This window comes from Prionailurus viverrinus, chromosome A3 (genome assembly GCF_022837055.1).
Source record: "Prionailurus viverrinus isolate Anna chromosome A3, UM_Priviv_1.0, whole genome shotgun sequence".
Taxonomy (NCBI): Eukaryota; Metazoa; Chordata; class Mammalia; order Carnivora; family Felidae; genus Prionailurus; species Prionailurus viverrinus.
The window spans coordinates 86,436,313-86,453,987 of NC_062563.1; the positions used below are offsets into that span (position 1 = coordinate 86,436,313).

Consider the following 17,675-nt stretch of genomic DNA (forward strand, 5'->3'; position numbering starts at 1 on the left):
CAACTGAGTTTCTGCACTGTTAAGATGATATCTGTCTAAAAGGAGGAAGAATCAAGTATGCTTTGTCCCCTGGTGTACCACATGCTATGATCTCTCCAATCTCTAGTGGGAGGTGAGGGGTCACTGCAAGTTACAATGTATGTGACAGGAACAGAGGCTCCTTGTGAGGATCAAGGGAATAGAGTCCTCTGGAGACAGCAATACAGGACTGAAGGGTAAAACATGTAAATAGGGGGATAACTCTGAATACAATTAGTCTGTGATGTCATATGAAATTCTGGTATCCGGAAGTATGCCATGAGCATAGATAAAGTTTGAAAACCACAGGCCTAGAAGGAGATAGAAAGAAAGGAGTCAAAAGCAATAGGAAAAGTTGTCGATTCAATGCGTTAAAGATAGGAATGAAGGAAGAGAAGAAGTTGATTACAGAACAACATTCTCAAATGCAGAGGGAAGTTTAGGAAGCTGTCAGAGATGATCTCCAACCTTGTAGCAGGAACTAATGTCACCTGTTAATAAAACTAACAAGTGACTTTAGCTTACTTTGGACCAGGTACTATCCAAGTTATATATATTTATACATGTTAGCTTGTTTAATCTCCACGATAATTCCATAGAATTATTATCCTGTTAACAAGCAAGGAAACTGAGGCTCAGAGAAGTTGTGTAATGTACTCAAGCGTCCAAGGGCCAGAAAAGGAAGAGCTGGTCTCCAACCAGGCCGGGTGAAATGGGCAAGAGTGAAGTTGGCTGCATTCAGCTGCGTCAAGAATGTTCCACGGACCTGCAAAAGCTGAAGAAAGGGGCTGTAAGACAGACTTCTTCCATCAAGGATAGGAGTGCAGGCACTGGGGGCTGGCAGCATGTAGCCAGGATGGCACTCTGATGTGGTGGAACTCTGTAGAAGGGCACTGTAGAACTGGCAGGAAAGAAGGGAGGTGGGGCTCAGAGGATATGTTCAGCAGGACCACGGGCCTGCTGATGGATTGCTGGGGAGGGAAAGAAAGGAGACAGTTATCCCACCCCGGAGTTACCTTGGAGACAAGCTGTGGACACTTGGATCTGATCCAGTGACAACAGAGCTCTGGTGTGAAAACAAAAACCAACTGCGAGATACCAAGGGTTGAGGGTCTGAATTCAAATTCCCCTGCTGTTTTCTGCTGGCAGATTTCATTTTCCTTTCCAGTGCTTGTGTGTCGTCAGCGCATGGAAGGGCCCATCTGGCTGATCCTGTGGTAGGAAGGCAGCTACAGTGAGGCCCCTGGTGGAGCATAAAGGGCTGTAAACACTCTCAGAGGGCAGGGGACAGAGCGGCACTCAGGGACACTGGGCAGGAGCATTCAAGGAGGTGCCAGCTTCCTGCACGTTGGGGGCGTGGACTGGGCAGGGGGTTCGGGGCCTGCTGGGGAGGCACGCTGCCGGACGACGCGAGGTCCCAGCGGGTGCGCCAGCTCCTGCCCTGGGGACAGTGCCCGGCCAGCTTCCGGCTGCCTCTGCAGCTGCGTGGGAGTCCCCGAACCCTCCAAGCGGGCACTGTTTTCTCTCTTGTCAGATACCGACTCCCACGCAGGAAAAAGGAAGCACCTTTTGTCAGATGCTGCGGCCACTTCCTCTTCAGAAGGCTCCAGCCAGCCTTTCTCTTTGCAGAATGACGGGGCCGGCCTCGGGCTCCGGACTTCTTACGCATCGGGCCTCCGGCTGCCTCCGGCTTCCCTGTCCCCCGCCAGCCCGCGTCCTGAGCAGGCCCCTCGGCTGCCCCTTGGGGGTTCGGGGCTTCGTCCCTCCTGCAAGCACGGCCCCGTGAGCCCGGCCTGACTGGGACTCGGCCCCCTGGGGCTCCCTCTGTGGCCTCGGCACCCACCCTTTCTGCACGCCGCTTCATGTCCCTCAGCCAGCCTGCCTGTCTGTTCCTCTCCACAGCTCGGTCCAGGAGCGTGATGACCGGCGAGCAGATGGCCGCCCTCCACCAGCCGTCCGCCCCCAACCCGCTGGAGAGGCCCATCAAGATGGGCTGGCTGAAGAAGCAGAGGTCGATCGTGAAGAACTGGCAGCAGAGATACTTTGTGCTGAGGGCACAGCAGCTCTACTACTACAAGGACGAAGAGGACGTGAAGCCGCAGGTACCAGACCGGCTAGGCTGTTGGTCCCTGTTGGCAGGGCTCCCCTGTGTGCGCACGCAGGTGGGGGAGGCACCCGCAGGCCTTCTCCCTGGGACTGGACCCGCATCCTTTCCACCAGTTTTTAGGGAGGTAAACTGAGTCGCAGAGATGACAGGTGATCCTCCACGGCCAAGACCGGGGGTGCGCACTGAGGAGCTTCCCAACCGCAGCCCTTAAGTCAAGGCTGGCGACATGGTCTTGGAGGGGTCGCGGTGTATGAGGGCTCAGAGAGTGGATTTGTGTTCAGGAGAATTTGTTTGTTTGATCGACCAATATTTATTGAACATCAGTTATGCACTGGACATAGGTACATATGTCCAGGATGTTCTGGACAGGTTGTTCTGGATACTTGAAATCAACCAGTGAGTAAAACGGATAAAAGTCCCTGCATGTAGAAATTAGAAGATAAGGGGAAAGACAGAAAGTAATAAATAAGGAGAGTATGTGGTTTGTTAAGAAACAACTAGTTCCAAGAAAAAAAAAAATGAGTTAAGGAGAGATCAACCATTTGGGGGATGTGGTACAATTTTACAAAGGGTGGTCAGCATGGCTGCGGAAGAGAGGCAATTAGTCAGGTGGGTCTCTGGGGAAGGAGGGCTTCAGGCAGAGAGGAAAAGCAGTGCAAAGGCCCGAAGGTGGAACATGTCTGCTGTGCATTGGGAATAGCAAGGAGTCAACATGGAGGCAACGGAACTAGGGAATGAGATGGGGTCAGAGAGGGGAGGGCAGACTTGAGGGTCACAGTGCAGATAGCAAAGAAGACCACTACACTGAGGGCTATGGGAAAGCACTGGGCTATGGGGAAGAAAGGGGATATTCTTTGGCTTATGTTGTAAAAAGATGGCCCTGGCTGTGGTGTTCAAAATAGATTCAGGGCCAGAGGCAGGAGGCATGGTGGTAATCTAGGTGAGAGGTTGTGTCATTTAGAATGTCGGTGGGAACTGTGGGCTAGAGGAAGATGATCAGGTTCTGGGTATACCTTGAAAGCACAGCAAACAGAATTTCCAGATGGAATGGATGGGGTCAGAGAGGACTTTGGTCCTAAATCTTGGGACTAGTGATTCCTCATGGCCAAAGTAGTGCATGAAAGTGAAAGGGGGTGCCATTAGCAATTATCCTGGGACCCCAGGTATAAACTGCATGTCTTGGAGCAACCAGGATGACTGGTCACCCCATCTAGAGTTCATGTTTGTGGAGGTGGAAGAGCAGGGTTGGCCAGAAGGAGCCTATTCGGGAAGACAGATTCCAGAACCTTCTGGATTCAGAAAAAAAGCCCCGAGAAGGGTAAGGACATTGAGGGTGGATGGCAGGGTACGTAAAGAAACTAGACAGTCATTTTGGGAGAGTGCAGTTCTCTTTAAGAATAAGCTTCGGGATCTGTGACACATCAGCAGCACCTGGTTAAGCAGGCCCTCCACTTGAGGGCTGTGGGTGTCGGTCACTGCAAAGGTTGGAGAAGGGCCAGAGACCCCACCACAGATTGGGTTCTTGCTCAGTATCCTGTGCCTGGTAGCCAGACTTTCTTTTACTTTACGAACAACCCAGGCCCTATCAGAACCAAGCAATTATAGGCTAAGGTGATGGTGAGTAGCCGATGTAGGAAGTCTTCCCCTGTGCAGATTGAGGGAGGCGGCACTAATACATTAGCCTTCCCAGATCAGCAGAAAGGATAGCTCAGTGGGGTTTATTTCCACGGGGTGTAGACGGTGAGAGGTGTCATATGTCCAAGCTTGGGTTCTTTTCCTGGCTCTTCTGCTGTCTGGCCATGTGATTATTTCATTGTTCTGGGTCCTTCTTTCTTCTTTTGTAAAATGATACAATCATAGCTGGCCTGCACTTATCACAGGCTCAAAATAATATGAAGCATGTGTAAAAAACTGTTTTGTGAAAACATAAACTGATGTCAAGGGTGAAATAAATTATTGGAGGTCTTAGCTTCTCTCCTTTACTTCTGAAGGAGGGAACTCAAAATCCTCTCAGGATTAAAGTAGCCTAGGATAATTAGGTAAAGCTTCTTCTAGGATGCCAACTATGTTTTCTTTTTTTTTTCCTAAAGGAAATCTGTTAATACAATATGATCAATAGGTTGAGATCAATAGGGTGAGATCAATAAGTCAAATAAGGAAAAACTACGCAACCCCTAAATTGTGGCTGCAAGAAGCATTTGATAAAATCAATTACTCATTTCAGTTATAAAAAGTTTTTAAAAGCTTTTAGGAGTAAGATGATAATGTATTAGAAAGAAAATTTTATTTTATATAGATTTTTTTTTATCACAAAAGCTATCTGTGTGCATGGCAGAAAATTTGGGAGATGCAGAGAGCACAAAGCAGAAAATGAAAATTATCCCATTAACAAGAAATAACCACCTAAATCCTCACTTCTTCTAGTTCTTTCTATACATATATAATTAGAAACTCACTTATTCTAAATTCAAATTAGTATAATAATATTCTTTAATTTAAAAATTAATGATAAGTCATAAGTTATTATTAAATATTCTTTTACAATATAATTCTTAATGGTGGCTGAACAGTCTATTGTATGGACATTCTATAATTTATTTGGGCTGTTGTTTTTATATTATTATTACAAATAAGAGTTAACGGGGCATCCTTGTCTGCTTTTTGTATACCCATAATTATTTCACTAAGGTAAAGGAAAATCTATTAAAAATAAGGTACTTTTGGGGTGCCTGGGTGGTTTAGTCGGTTAAGTGGCCAGCTCTTGGTTTTAGCTCAGGTTATGATCTCACAGTTCGTGGGTTCGGGCCCCGTGCTGGGCTCTGTGCTGACAGTGTGGAGCCTTCTTGGGATTCTTTCTCTCTCCCTCTCTGTCTCAGCCCCTCCCTTGCTCACACACACACACACACACACTCTCTCTCTCTCTCACAAAATAAATAAACTAAAAAACAAATTTAAAAATAGAGTACTTTTTTTAAAAAATGTTTTTATTATTTATTTTTGAGACAGAGAGAAACAGAGCATGAGCAGGGGAGAGGCAGAGAGAGAGGGAGACACAGAATCCAAAGCAGGCTCCAGGCTCTGACTTGTCAGCACAGAGCCTATTGTGGGGCCCAAACCCACTAACTGCAAGATCCTGACCTGAGCTGAAGTTGGACGCTTAACCAACTGAGCCACCCAGGCGCCCCCCAAAGAATAAAGTACTTGTTAATTGCTATCATTTAATGTTGTTTTGAGATTCATAGACATTGCAAACATCTAGAAATGGCATAAAAGTTACAGACATTAGCTAAATTCTTGGAAAAAAGTGAAGGTATATTTCTATGCTATGTTTCATACCATTCATGATTCTGGATAGACTAAAGACTTAAATGTAAAAAAAAAAAAGTTCATAAAAATCCTAGAAGAAAATGCAGTTATCTGCATAATCTTTGGAAGGCAGGTGTTTTTTAAGCATAGCATAAGCAACAAAGACAGCACATGGGAAAGACTAATTTAATTGCATAACTGAAGATGTCTGTATCTTAAAAACCAACATCATAAAGTGAAAAGGCAAATAATAAGGAAGAAAATATTATATATATGAATATCATAAACAAATATTCTTAATATTTAAAATATTCTTTCAAATCTATTTTTAAAAGTCCAAATAGTTCAATAGAAAAATGAGCAAATGACACAAATAGACAATTTACCAAAGAAATATAAGAGCCAATACGTGTATATAAAAAATTCAGTCTCAGTAATAATTAAAGACATGCAATGTAATCTAACAAGGCATCACTATCCCCTTAACAAATTAGCAAAGATTTTACAGAAATTTCAGTGTTGGTAAGGACAGGGAACAGGAATTATAATGCACAGCTGATGAAAATGAAAATCTGTACAACCTTTCTGGAGTGTAATACATGCCTTTTTAAAAATGCAAACTCTTCAGTGCACCTGGGTGGCTCAGTCAGTTAAGCATCCAATTCTTCGTTTTGTCACAGGTCATGATTTCATGATTAGTGTGTTCAAGCCCTGCGTAGGGCTCTGTGTTAATAGCATGGAGCCTGCTTGGAATTCTAATAAATAAGTAAATAAATAAATAAATAAATAGACTTTAAAATTTTTGCAAAATCTTAGACCTTGCATTTCTGATTCCAGGAATTTAACCAAAGTGTTTGCTTAAGACTGATGTGGATAATTAAAAATCCCTATACAGATTTTTACCACTGTATTGTTTTTAATAGTGATATTGAAAACAATGCCCACTAGTAGGGGCTAAGTTATATCAAGGAATTTTTATATATTTATACAATAGAATACAATTCTGCTGTTTGTGTCCTAAATTTATATTTTTTGAAATAGAAAGATATCCATAATATTGCTTTGAAAACAAAACCAGAAAAAGCCAGTTTACATCAGGGGATGATGTATGTACTAATCCCATTATTGAGGGAAAAAATAATGAATCTGTATTTATGGAAAAAGGCTGGGAAAGAAATACACAGACCCGTTAGTAGTGGTTATCTTTGAGAACTGGAATTTCACACAATTTTTAATTTTCCTCTTTTTTGTCCATTTTCTAATTTTTCTATAACAAAGGTATAAATTAGTTATAAATTTATTTATTTTTATTAAAATTTTTTCGATGTTTATTTATTTTTGAGAGAGAGAGAGACACAGAGCATGAGCGGGGGAGAGGCAGAGAGAGAAAGGGAGGCACAGAATCCTGAGCAGGCTCCAGGCTCTGACTTGTCATCACAGAGCCTACTGTGGGGCCCAAACCCACAAACTGCAAGATCCTGACCTGAGCTGAAGTTGGATGCTGAGCTGAAGCAGGCCCCAGGCTCTGACCTGTCAGCACAGAGCCCAACATGGGGCTCAAATTCATGAATTGCAAGATCATGACCTGAGCTGAAGTTGAGGTTGGAGACTTAACCGACCGAGTCACCCAGGCGCCCCTAAATTAGTTGTAAATTCAAAAAGAACACGCACACATTCTATTCCTTTAAAAATCTCAAACAGAAACCCCAGTGATCTTGGAGCATTCAGATGAAAAAGGCTCTCATGTACATCGATGATATGCAAAAAAGTTGGCAAAACTTTCTAGAAAACCCTTTTGGCCAGATTTCTAAGAGTGACAAAAAATATCATATGCTTACACCAAGTCAGTTTGGTTTTAGGAAGTGATCCAAAAGAAATAAGATACATGCAGTGCTGTTTATAATGAGAAACTTTGAACCTAATGTCCAACAAAGGAGAATGACTAAATAAATTATGGAACCTATATGACAGACTCTTGTGCATACTCCCCGGGAAGCTTGGGGCTCAACAGAAGGCAGTCTAAGTGCATTTTCTTCCCCTGAGGTCTCAGCAAGGTCTGTCCAGCTTTAACAGCACAATGCTCTGTAAGTCTATAACTTACCTTCATAGAACTCATTCCCAAAGGTTCTTTGTTGGGGAAACTGTTTAAAACAGAACCTCAGCAAACTGCCCTCAAGTCCCTACTACAATGATGGTTCTAGACAATCCTCGATTAGTTGTCCCCTTGGGTCATCTCCCGGCTTTCTGGGACGTTCCCGCAGGTGGCTGTCTGTCAGTGGTGGGAAAGTGTTTCACAAAAGGCTTTCTGGTGGTGAGCTGATAATGATGCAGCATTAGCCAATATCCGTGGTGTAAATGCCCCATCATGGCTGATTCAAGCTGCCAACATGACATCACTGAACACAGAGTTGAGAAGAGACATGCGAAGCACAATGTTTCACAGTACTTTTACTGCACAGATAGATGTAAATAACCACACATACAGAAATAATAGTAAAATCTAGTAAATAATTAGGAAACGATGAATTCTGAGTATTACCTTTTTTTTAAATAAAATATTTCATTGTAAGCTTATAGAATTTAACTTTTGATACCAGCTGTGGTTAACAGCTGGCTCACATTGTTCTTGAGAATGTAAGTTTGTTCTTGTGAGCTGCTGTGAGCACACCACTGCCAGGCTGTCCACTCTGCTTCATTGCCCTAGGACTTGTGGCCTCCAGCACGCATGCCCACCTCCTTCCATCTTTGTACAGAGTCCACCCCAGTCGACTGACTGTGCAGGTGAAAGGGACAGTTTGGTCCCTTCCCTGCCTGGGGCCATTTCCCTCCTCCCCATCAGTGTCCCCACCACCACTACTGTCTCGGTTACCGCTTCCCACTCTCCTCTCTTCATTTATGATGTTCAGGGCTCTTGTGCTCAAGCTGAGAAAGGGCTAGCGGCACCTGGATGGCTCAGTCAGTTGAGAGTCCGACTTTCAGCTCAGGTCATGATCTCACGGTTTGTGGGTTCGAGCCCTGTGTCGGGCTCTGTGCTGACAGCTCACAGCCTGGAGCCTGCTTTGATTCTGTGTGTGTGTCTCTCTCTCTAACCCTCCCCTGCTTGCACTCTGTCTCTGTCTCTGTCTCTCTCTCTCTCTCTCTCAAAAATAAATAATAAACATTAAAAAAATTTTTTAAATAAAAAACCTTTATTAACCTTTATTTATTTTTGAGACAGAGAGAGACAGAGCATGAACAGGGGAGGGGCAGAGAGAGAGGGAGACACAGAATCTGAAACAGGCTCCAGGCTCTGAACTGTCAGCACAGAGCCCGATGCGGGGCTCCAACTCACGGACCGTGAGATCATGACCTGAGCAGAAGTCGGACGCTTAACCGACCAAGCCACCCAGGCGCCCCTAAAAATTTTTTTTTTTAAAAACAAGGAAGGGCTTGCAGTTTTTCATTTATGTCTTGGTGGGAATAAGTTTAACTGATGGTTATTTCTTCCAGCAAGTAAGTGGGACTTGTAAGTAAAGCCTTACTTGTCATTCTGAAATTCCACTGACTGGGATTTGAATCACAACTTTCCTATTAACTCGCTTTGTGATCTTGGATCAGCTCAGTAACCTCTCTGACCCTTACTTCATCTCTCCATTGGGGAAAACAACAGTTTGCCCTTCACAGAGTTTTTATGAAGATTTAATATGATAGTGTATTTAGAGCATTTAGCACAGAGCCTGGCACCTAGTAACTGTTCAATAAATGGTACTAATATATTTTGTATTTTATTTTTACTGTTTTGGGATGAAGGTGATTTGGGCATATCAAATAATAGCATAGAGAGGTATTTAGAAGAGGCAGACACCTCTGAAATTATACTTTCCTTTTCTTCTGCCAGGCAGTGCTCTTTCTTGTTTAAAAATAATACAGCCTTTGGGGTGCCTGGGTGGCTCAGTTGGTTAAGTGTCTGACCTCAGCTCAGGTCATGATGTTTTGGTCTGTGTGTTCGAGCCCCGCACTGGGCTCTGGGCTGACAGCTTGGAGTCTGGAGCCTGCTTCAGATTCTGCCTCCCTCTCTCTCTGTCCCTCCCCTGCTTATGCTCTGTCTCTCTCTCTCTCTTTCTCTCAAAAATAAACATTAAAAAAATAAAAAAAAAATACAACTTTTTATTCTAATGCCATAACTCATGCAAAGTAGGCCAGCTGCACAATCTCAGGGTCATTTTTTTTTTCTGAGGTCATTGATATTATTTAAAGACGATGATGATCATGTAGGTGGGAGTTATTTTTAAGTAATAAAATTAGAGAAATGTAGAAAAATGCGGAATTCCCTTTTATAGATATTTTTTCTTTTTCTTTTCCTCCCTCTCCCTCTTCCTCCACCCCATCCTCCACTTCTACTCTTCCTCTTCTGTCTTATTCCTCCTCCTCCTCCTTTTCTTCTTCTTCTTTTTCTTCTACTCTTTTTCTCACTCAGTCTTAGGCATTTTTATTTCTAGACTCTCAAGAAACATTTGTTCTTTCAGGCTCCTGAGCTGATCTGAGAGTTTGTTAAGACTGTCAAAAGTTCGGAAATAACAGAAGTAAAACCAATACATCACCAAAGTAGTAATTAGTAAAAGTTTACTGTGTACACACCAGAAAGACAGTTTGCAAACTGGAAGTTCTGAAACCAAAACATGGACTGAAGCTCAGGGATATACTGTTATAAAGCAGCTTTTTAAGTGAGAAAGCAGTGACTGTTTATTCTTCACAGTGATTACTTACAATGTTAGAATTTCCTTAAATGATAGGGAATTGGTCAGTGATTACAGCTCAAGTTTTGCTTATGATTTCCAGAGGCATAAGCAAGAAACGATCCAGGTCAAGTTTGTCTTGCAAAGTCAGTGAAATGGAACCTTGTTTGTATGACTAAATGGGTTTTATTTGCTCATGGAATTTTCAAGGCTGATCTCTGTTTGTTTTTGATTTTAATAGATTCTTTGATGCCAATCCTGTCCATTCACACTCTGTTCCAAAGACACATATGTTTACCCAGCTAGCATCAGACACGCTGCTATCATGGCCAGTGAGAAATTCCGACAATTCCTACAAATAAGCTGTGTCTCTTTGTGTAGTCACTTAGACTTCCAAAGCATTGGTTTCCTCATCTACAAAAGAGAAGTGACAAGTTTTGCCATGCTTCTGATACGGAGCTGTTGTGGGAATCTAATGAGATAGTGCATGTGACCGTGCCCTGTGAGTGGTAGAGCACAGAGCAAACACATGCTGGAAGTGACTTGTGTTTCTGACAACATATTCGCACAGAAGAGGCCACATGTCCTTCGCGCCCTCACTCTCTGCCATGGATCCATGATCCTCCTCCCCCCTTCCAGGGGCCGTTGAGCTGATGGGTCCCCACCACCTCAGCTTTAACTCACTTCTGAGATGAATTACCATTTTGTCACTTACTAGCTCTGTGACATTGGGCAAATGTCATAGAACCTTTCTGATTCCCAGTTTCCTCACCTGTAAATGTGCGTAACCATACCTTGCTGGGAGGATTGTTGCAAAGACTAAATGAATGATACATTCAAGGTGCTTAGCAAAGGGGCAGACACTTGGGATGTGCTGCTCAGCAGCTCTTGCTGCTACTAAGTACCCTCATCTTCTTGAATGGTTACCTGTGGTTCGTCCCCCAGTGGAGTCCCTGGCAGCCGGGCAGGTAGAATGGTACGCCACACTACCTCTGCATACTATCTCTGCAAGGCCTACTAGTCTCTGCCCTGCTTACAAAGATCAGATGTCTGGTTTGGCCAGGAAGTCAGGTGGTTGGAAAAGTACGAGGAGACAGGTGTCAGCGATGACACACTTTCCCCTCATTCTTCTGTCAAGATTTGTTCTTTTCTCTCGAGGCACCTAGCTTACTCTCAGATAGCTGTCACTTAACTTGACAGAGACCTGAATAGCAGAAGGGCCCCATTCAAAACTGGGATACTAGCTTTTCATGTTCCTTTCCACCTATCTCCCTCACCTATCCCGCCATTATCCTATCTGTCCTTCAACTTAATTTTAGTTTATAGGTGACCAAATTGCTGCTTATCTTAAGGAGCTAACTTTTGGTCTTTCAGGGTTGCATGTATTTACCAGGAAGTACGATCAAGGAGATCGCCACAAACCCAGAAGAAGCGGGGAAGTTTGTCTTTGAAGTCATTCCAGGTAGGCAACCAAAGTGGGGACAGAGGTACATTATATTCCCATCTTACTTCTGGATCCTAGAAGTCAAGGCTGAGTCTGTCAACCCGCTAACCAACCAACCTAGTAAGAATGCATAGTTATTCTGTATATAGTTAATGAACCTATACTAGTTCATTAGCCTGCAGGCAAACTAAGTGGGCACATACTTGGTACAACTCTGGAAGCCTTTCGTCAGTGCACGCTTGCAGCCAGGTGTTCCCTAGGCCCTGGGACACTGCTCGGAAAAGTACATCATTCCCGCTCACTGAAAGGAGCTCGGTTTTGAAGCTGAGTGGGACACTAAAATTAATAGTTAAAATATGGGGCCCCTGGGTGGCTCAGTCGGTAAGCGCCCGTTTGGCTCAGGTCATGATCTCATGGTCTGTGGGTTCGAGCCCTGCGTCAGTCTCTGTGATGTCAGCTCAGAACCTGGAGCCTGCTTCAGATTCTGTGTCTCCCTCTCTCTCTCCCCCTCCCCTGCTCGCACTGTCTCTGTTTCTGTCTCAAAAATAAACATTAGGAAAAAAAAAAGAATCAGAGATTTAAAAAAATAGTTAAAATATAAATTGAGTGATGTGAAACTGTCATTTTGGTAGGTCAAAAATGGTCTACAGTCAGTCACATATGGTTCAACATGACCTAATAAGAAATGACAGCCCCAAATTACTGAGCACTTAATACATGTCAGGTGCTGAAATTCACCTATTGTGCGTGTTAGCAGCACACTAGAGGGTGCTTTTTCCCAGGCTAGAGTTACCTTCCTCAAATACATCTGGGGCAAGGGGAGGCTGTCTTTGTCTCAAGGGGAATCCATGTTTGTGTGAGCCTAGCATGCAACTCTTCCTCTGAGGAGGAGGAGAGATGGATAGACCGTCAGATAAAAAACCAAAGGAGTGCAGTTTGGAAAGGAGACCACCTGGGAAGAGCTGAACTTAAAAAAACAACAACTTGTTTTTCTTTGTTTTCTATAGTAATAGCCAGTTTTAGGATTGATTTCTACATTATAATTTCCTCTAGTTATCCCCCAAATACCAAACATTTACATGGCACTAACTCTGTATCAGTCACTATACCAAGTGTACCAAATATATTTCTGCTTCCCCCTGTCTCTTGCTCCTTTGCCGGCCCCAGCCCCACCGCGAACTCCAGAACTGCTGGTCTGGCTATGCAGCCAGGCTGACACAGCAGGGGAGGCTACGAGTCCCCTGAGTGGGCTCTCCTTCCCTTAACTGCCTCCTTACCACTCACGCAAGGCAGCCGTGTGCATAAGAAATGACAAGGAAGCCAACATAGCAATGAGTTGAGAGTGCCCGGTCTGTAGCCATGCTACCCAGCTCCAAATCCTGGTCCTGCCACTTTCTATTTGTGTAACTGTGATCAAGTTATTTAATTTCTTCCTGTCTCTGTTTCTTTATCTGTGAAATGGGGACAATGATGATGACAGTGAGGGCTGATGAAAAGTATATTTGGCACACTGAGTATAGTGACTAATAGTACCTTATAAATGTTTGTTATTTGAGAGATAACTAAAGGAAATTATAATGTAGAAATCAATCCTAAAATTGGCTATTACTATAGAAAACAAAGAAAAACATTTTTTTTAAGTTCAGCTCTTCCTAGTTGGCCTCCTACCCAATGGGCACTCCTTTGCTTTTTTATTGCATTGTATTGTATTGTATTGTATTGTATTGTATTGTATTGTATGTATGTATTTATTGTCAAGTTAGCTAGCATACAGTGTATACAGTGTGCTCTTGGTTTTGGGAGTAGATTCCTGTAATTCACGCTTACATACAACACCCAGTGCTCATCCCAACAAGTGGGCTCCTCAATGCCCATCACTCATTTCTCCCCTCCACTGCCCCCCCACCCCATCAACCTTCAGTTTGTTCTTCGCATTCAAGAGTCTCTTATAGTTTGCCTGCCTCACTGTTTGAAATTATTTTTTCCCCTTCCCTTCCCCCATGGTCCTGTGTAAGTTTCTCAAGTTCTAAAACATATGAGTGAAAACATATGATATCTGTCTTCCTCTGATTGACTTATTTCACTTAGCATAAGACCCTCCACTTCCATCCACATTGTTGCAAATGGCAGGATTTCATTCTTTCTCATTGCCAAGTAATATTCCATTGTATATATAAACCACTTTTCTTTTGCTTTTTAAAAAAGAAATTTTTATTACATTTATTTATTTTTGAGAGACAGAGTGAGATAAAGTGAGAGTGGGGGAGGGGCAGAGAGAGGGGGAGACACAGAACCGGAAGCAGGCTCTAGGCTCTGAGCTGTCAGCACAGAGACCGATGCAGGGCTCGAACCCACAAACTGTGAGGTCATGACCTGAGCTGAAGTCGGATGCCTAACTGACTGAGCCACCCAGGCACCCTTCTCTTTTGCTTTTTTTATCTGATGGTCTTTCCATCTCTCTTCCTCCTCAAAGGAAGAGTTTATTTTTTTTCAGTCTCTCCTCTCTGAGAAATCCCCCTTCTTTTCCCACAAGTTTCTTCTAGTCCTAGGGCCCCTTTCCCAGAATAATGTGTGGGATGCAACCATCCATGGTAACATGTGTCCCAGAGCCTGAATTTTCTGTCAAGGGTAGCCCTACCAAGAGCTCTGGCTGCAAATTCGTGGTGGACTTTGCACCAAAAGCCCAAAACCGTTGAAGATTGCTGTGCTAGGGTGGGAAGATCTAGCTTTTCATTATCAATTGCACTTGCTGTGGTCTCCTGATGCACATGCATCTGCACGTACATACATCTCATCAGAACAAACAATTCTAAGGCAATAATAAGGTAGGGAACCATTTTCCTGAAGGAGCCATGATTCTCAAGTCTTCACCCAACTTAAAGTGAGGCACCTTTTGTATTATGATGTAGAGAATGTTTAGTTCTTCTTTTTGTCCTGCTCTTATGCAGGATGATTTCAGGGGCCAGTGCTGGCATAGGAAATGGCCTTCCTACTCAGGGCCCTCTCTCTGTGATCACCAGTGTCAGTTGCACAAAGGCCATGGAGAAGACTTTCACTGTATTCATGCTATGTTTTTTTTATTTGGGGAAGGCAAAAATTTAGGACAAGCTTCCCTCTCCCTACTTACCTCTAGCAGAATAAACTGTTCTTCTTCCACCCAAAGGAAGTCATCAGGGATAGAGAGATTTATTCCTTCTGTTGCGTTTAATTCTTATACTGCCTTGTGGGTTGTTACAACAAGTTTATTGAGTACCTGCTATGAACCAGGCATTATTGTAGGAATTGGGAATCCAGAAGAGAAGAAAACAGCCTACATGCAGGTTACAATCTGATGGGGAAGACTGACAACAAACCAAATAAATGAGTAAATGGAATAGTTTTTATGATGGAATAAGCACAATGGAAAAGATTAAAGGAAAGAAAGAGAAAAAATTCTGATTGAGGTGGGGATGGTTGTGGTTCACTTATCATTTTGAACAGAGCAGGCACTCCAATGTGCCCAACATTAATTGTTTTGTAGGGCAACATGACATTTTTGAATTCTCTTTGGTTTTGATCTCTTGAGCCTATCTAATATCATGGAGCTTCACCTTTTTTCACCCTTTGGGACAAGAATCCATCCTGTTATCAGGTCATTGGCTTTTTTGACCAGAAAGGTCAGTCCATATAAGCCCTGGCCATTCAGGAGCATCCTGAGAGCTGGATGTATCTCAATGAAGTAGAGACAAAACTAATGACAAAACTAAAAAATCTCCCAGGAATCAAGGTAAACTGAAAAGGCATGTTTTTGATAACACAATAGAGTGGAGAATAGGTATTATGGTGGAGAAGAGTACCAGATAAATTTTGGCCAAGGTCAAATTGAAAGCAGTAAGGGCTAGTGGCAATTATTGGGAGAAGGATCAGGGACCTTGCCTTGAGTTTGGTGGTAACTTACTGGGTTCCAATGGGCAGGTCTCTTTGCATCTCTGGACTTGAGTTCCATTAGCTGTAGAGTTGAAATGATACTAGAGCCCATTCTATTTCAAAGGGATATTGTGATTCTTACTGGATTCTTTACTTTTGCTCTGAACACTTTTTACTTCTCATTTTACTTCTGGAAACACCTAACTCACAGGAATAGTCAGGGCCTCATGGACTGACTGTTCTGGTCAAAAGAGCTGATGAGCCAATGATAAGATGGATTCAGAATCAGGTTGTCCCAAAGCATAAAAGAAGGTGGAGCTCAGTGATATTAAGATAGGCTTTGTAAGGAAACCAAAGGGAATTTGAAAGTCTTTTGTTGCCCTGCAAGAATATACAGGTTTGGGCACAACTGGGGTGCCAGGACAGGCTTTTTTTTTTTTTTTTGAGAGAAATGCCTTGACATTGTGAGAAGAATGGGTTGATGTTTACACAGACACTTTGAAATTTAATAGTATCCTGTCATTGAAAGAGGCTGCTGTTATGTTCTTATCCTTCCCAAGACCTATGTTAGAGGCTTTTCTGCCCCCTCACTTCTCCCTCTCTGTCCCAATTTTTCTTTTTGTCACTTTTCCTTTCTTTCTCTTGGTAGCCTCTCCTTGCTCCACCCCCTTGTCAATTCCACCACCCTTTTATGCATTTGGTAACAAGAACCCAGGAAACATTACATATGTCTGTGAATAATCATGGGTTTAAATTGAAAATTGTAAGGAAAGTCTTAATAAAATTCATTTGTCCATCAACTATCTATGGAGAACCTACCATGTGCAACGCCTTGTATAGGCAGGAGAGTAGAAATTCTGGATAGGAAGCACTGATTTTGTGAGGAAGACACACATGTGATCATTGTCTCTCCTTTCTGAGTTGCTGTTACCCTCCCCATCCCAACAGCTGAGCTTATGAGTAGCTTAGGAAAATGTCTGTGATGGTGTGAAGGACTAAAGTCCATCTCATACAGGCTGAGCCTGTCTCCTCTAACACTGACATTGCCCCTTGAATTTCCTCTTCCTTTCTGGGAGGAAATGGCTTCTGTCCTCCATAGGAGCAGATCTCAGCCCAAGGCATACCAGTTGCAAACCACTGGTGCTCAATGGTTTATCTATATAATTAGAGTTTCGGGTGCATAGCTCTTCAGTTCCCTTGAGAATAAGTAGACAATGCTTTGTGTTGTTTGACTAGTTGTTTAATTGAACCAAGGAAGCAGCTGAAGTTTGGCTTCCCTTCACTTTCCTTGTCCTGGCCTCTTACCACTTGAAGACCTTCATTAGTGTTACTTCTTCCTCCAGCCTCATGGGACCAGAGTCGCACTGGACAGGACTCCTATGTCCTCATGGCCAGCTCTCAGGCGGAGATGGAGGAGTGGGTTAAATTCCTTAAGAGAGTCGCTGGCACACCCTCTGGAGGTAAGGACCCTGCAGGCTTGCCTGGGCAGGTGTCTGTGACATCTCAAAGATGGGGAGACCACCAGAGGACAACTCTGAGGCCACACTCATTGCCAAGCATCTAGCTTCCCACCCTCTGTGACCTCAGAGAGCCAACTCTAGATTAGCTGGACAGACTGCAGCCCTTTGTACCTCATCTGCAAATGTGTGTGATGCCCTGAAGCAGCCTTTTCTCCTCTCTGGGCTGCAGTGTTGTCATTTGTAAAATGGATGGGTTGGACCAGTTGACCCCAGTCCCCGGCAGCACCAACATTCCGCGGCACCATGATTCTGCCTGGTTATGGCCTTGTGGGGCCACAGAGGATGGATGGCAAGAGCTATGCTGAAAGCTAAGAGGAGATGATCAACACAGGACAGTTGAGTGGCTGGCCAGAGTAGGGGCGCTCAGACTGGGAGAGGTTCAGGAGATGGGTCCAGACTCTCAGGTTCTTGGTGAATTCAGGGTGAGCACTTTTCTGGGTTCCATAACCAAGGAGTTTGAGTTTTCTGGGAAACCTGGTGTTGGGTCTGCACTAGAGGAAAAACCGCTTTGAAAAAAAAAATCTGCAATTAACAAACAAGTGAATCCACTGTGTGTTTTTTCCTTTTATAAAAATATGAAGAACTGATACGGGCGATCTCCACTGACCACTTTCCTTCAACTTTTTAGGAATGCACTTATTTGTGTCAGCTCCAGGATA

General features: G+C 43.5%; 1 protein-coding gene across 2 annotated transcripts in view; it reads left to right on the forward strand.

Annotated features, from left to right (window-relative positions):
• The window catches only part of ARHGAP25 (Rho GTPase activating protein 25), an 88,118-nt gene that overhangs the window by 38,449 nt on the left and 31,994 nt on the right, over positions 1-17,675 (forward strand). Inside the window, exons 2-4 of one of the 2 annotated variants that reach the window (XM_047851699.1) lie at positions 1,921-2,120; positions 11,521-11,608; positions 16,840-16,956. In XM_047851699.1, coding sequence (XP_047707655.1) covers positions 1,921-2,120; positions 11,521-11,608; positions 16,840-16,956 — 405 coding nt within the window. The remainder of the gene's footprint in view (positions 1-1,920; positions 2,121-11,520; positions 11,609-16,839; positions 16,957-17,675) is intronic. The other variant, XM_047851700.1, reaches the window with a different exon arrangement.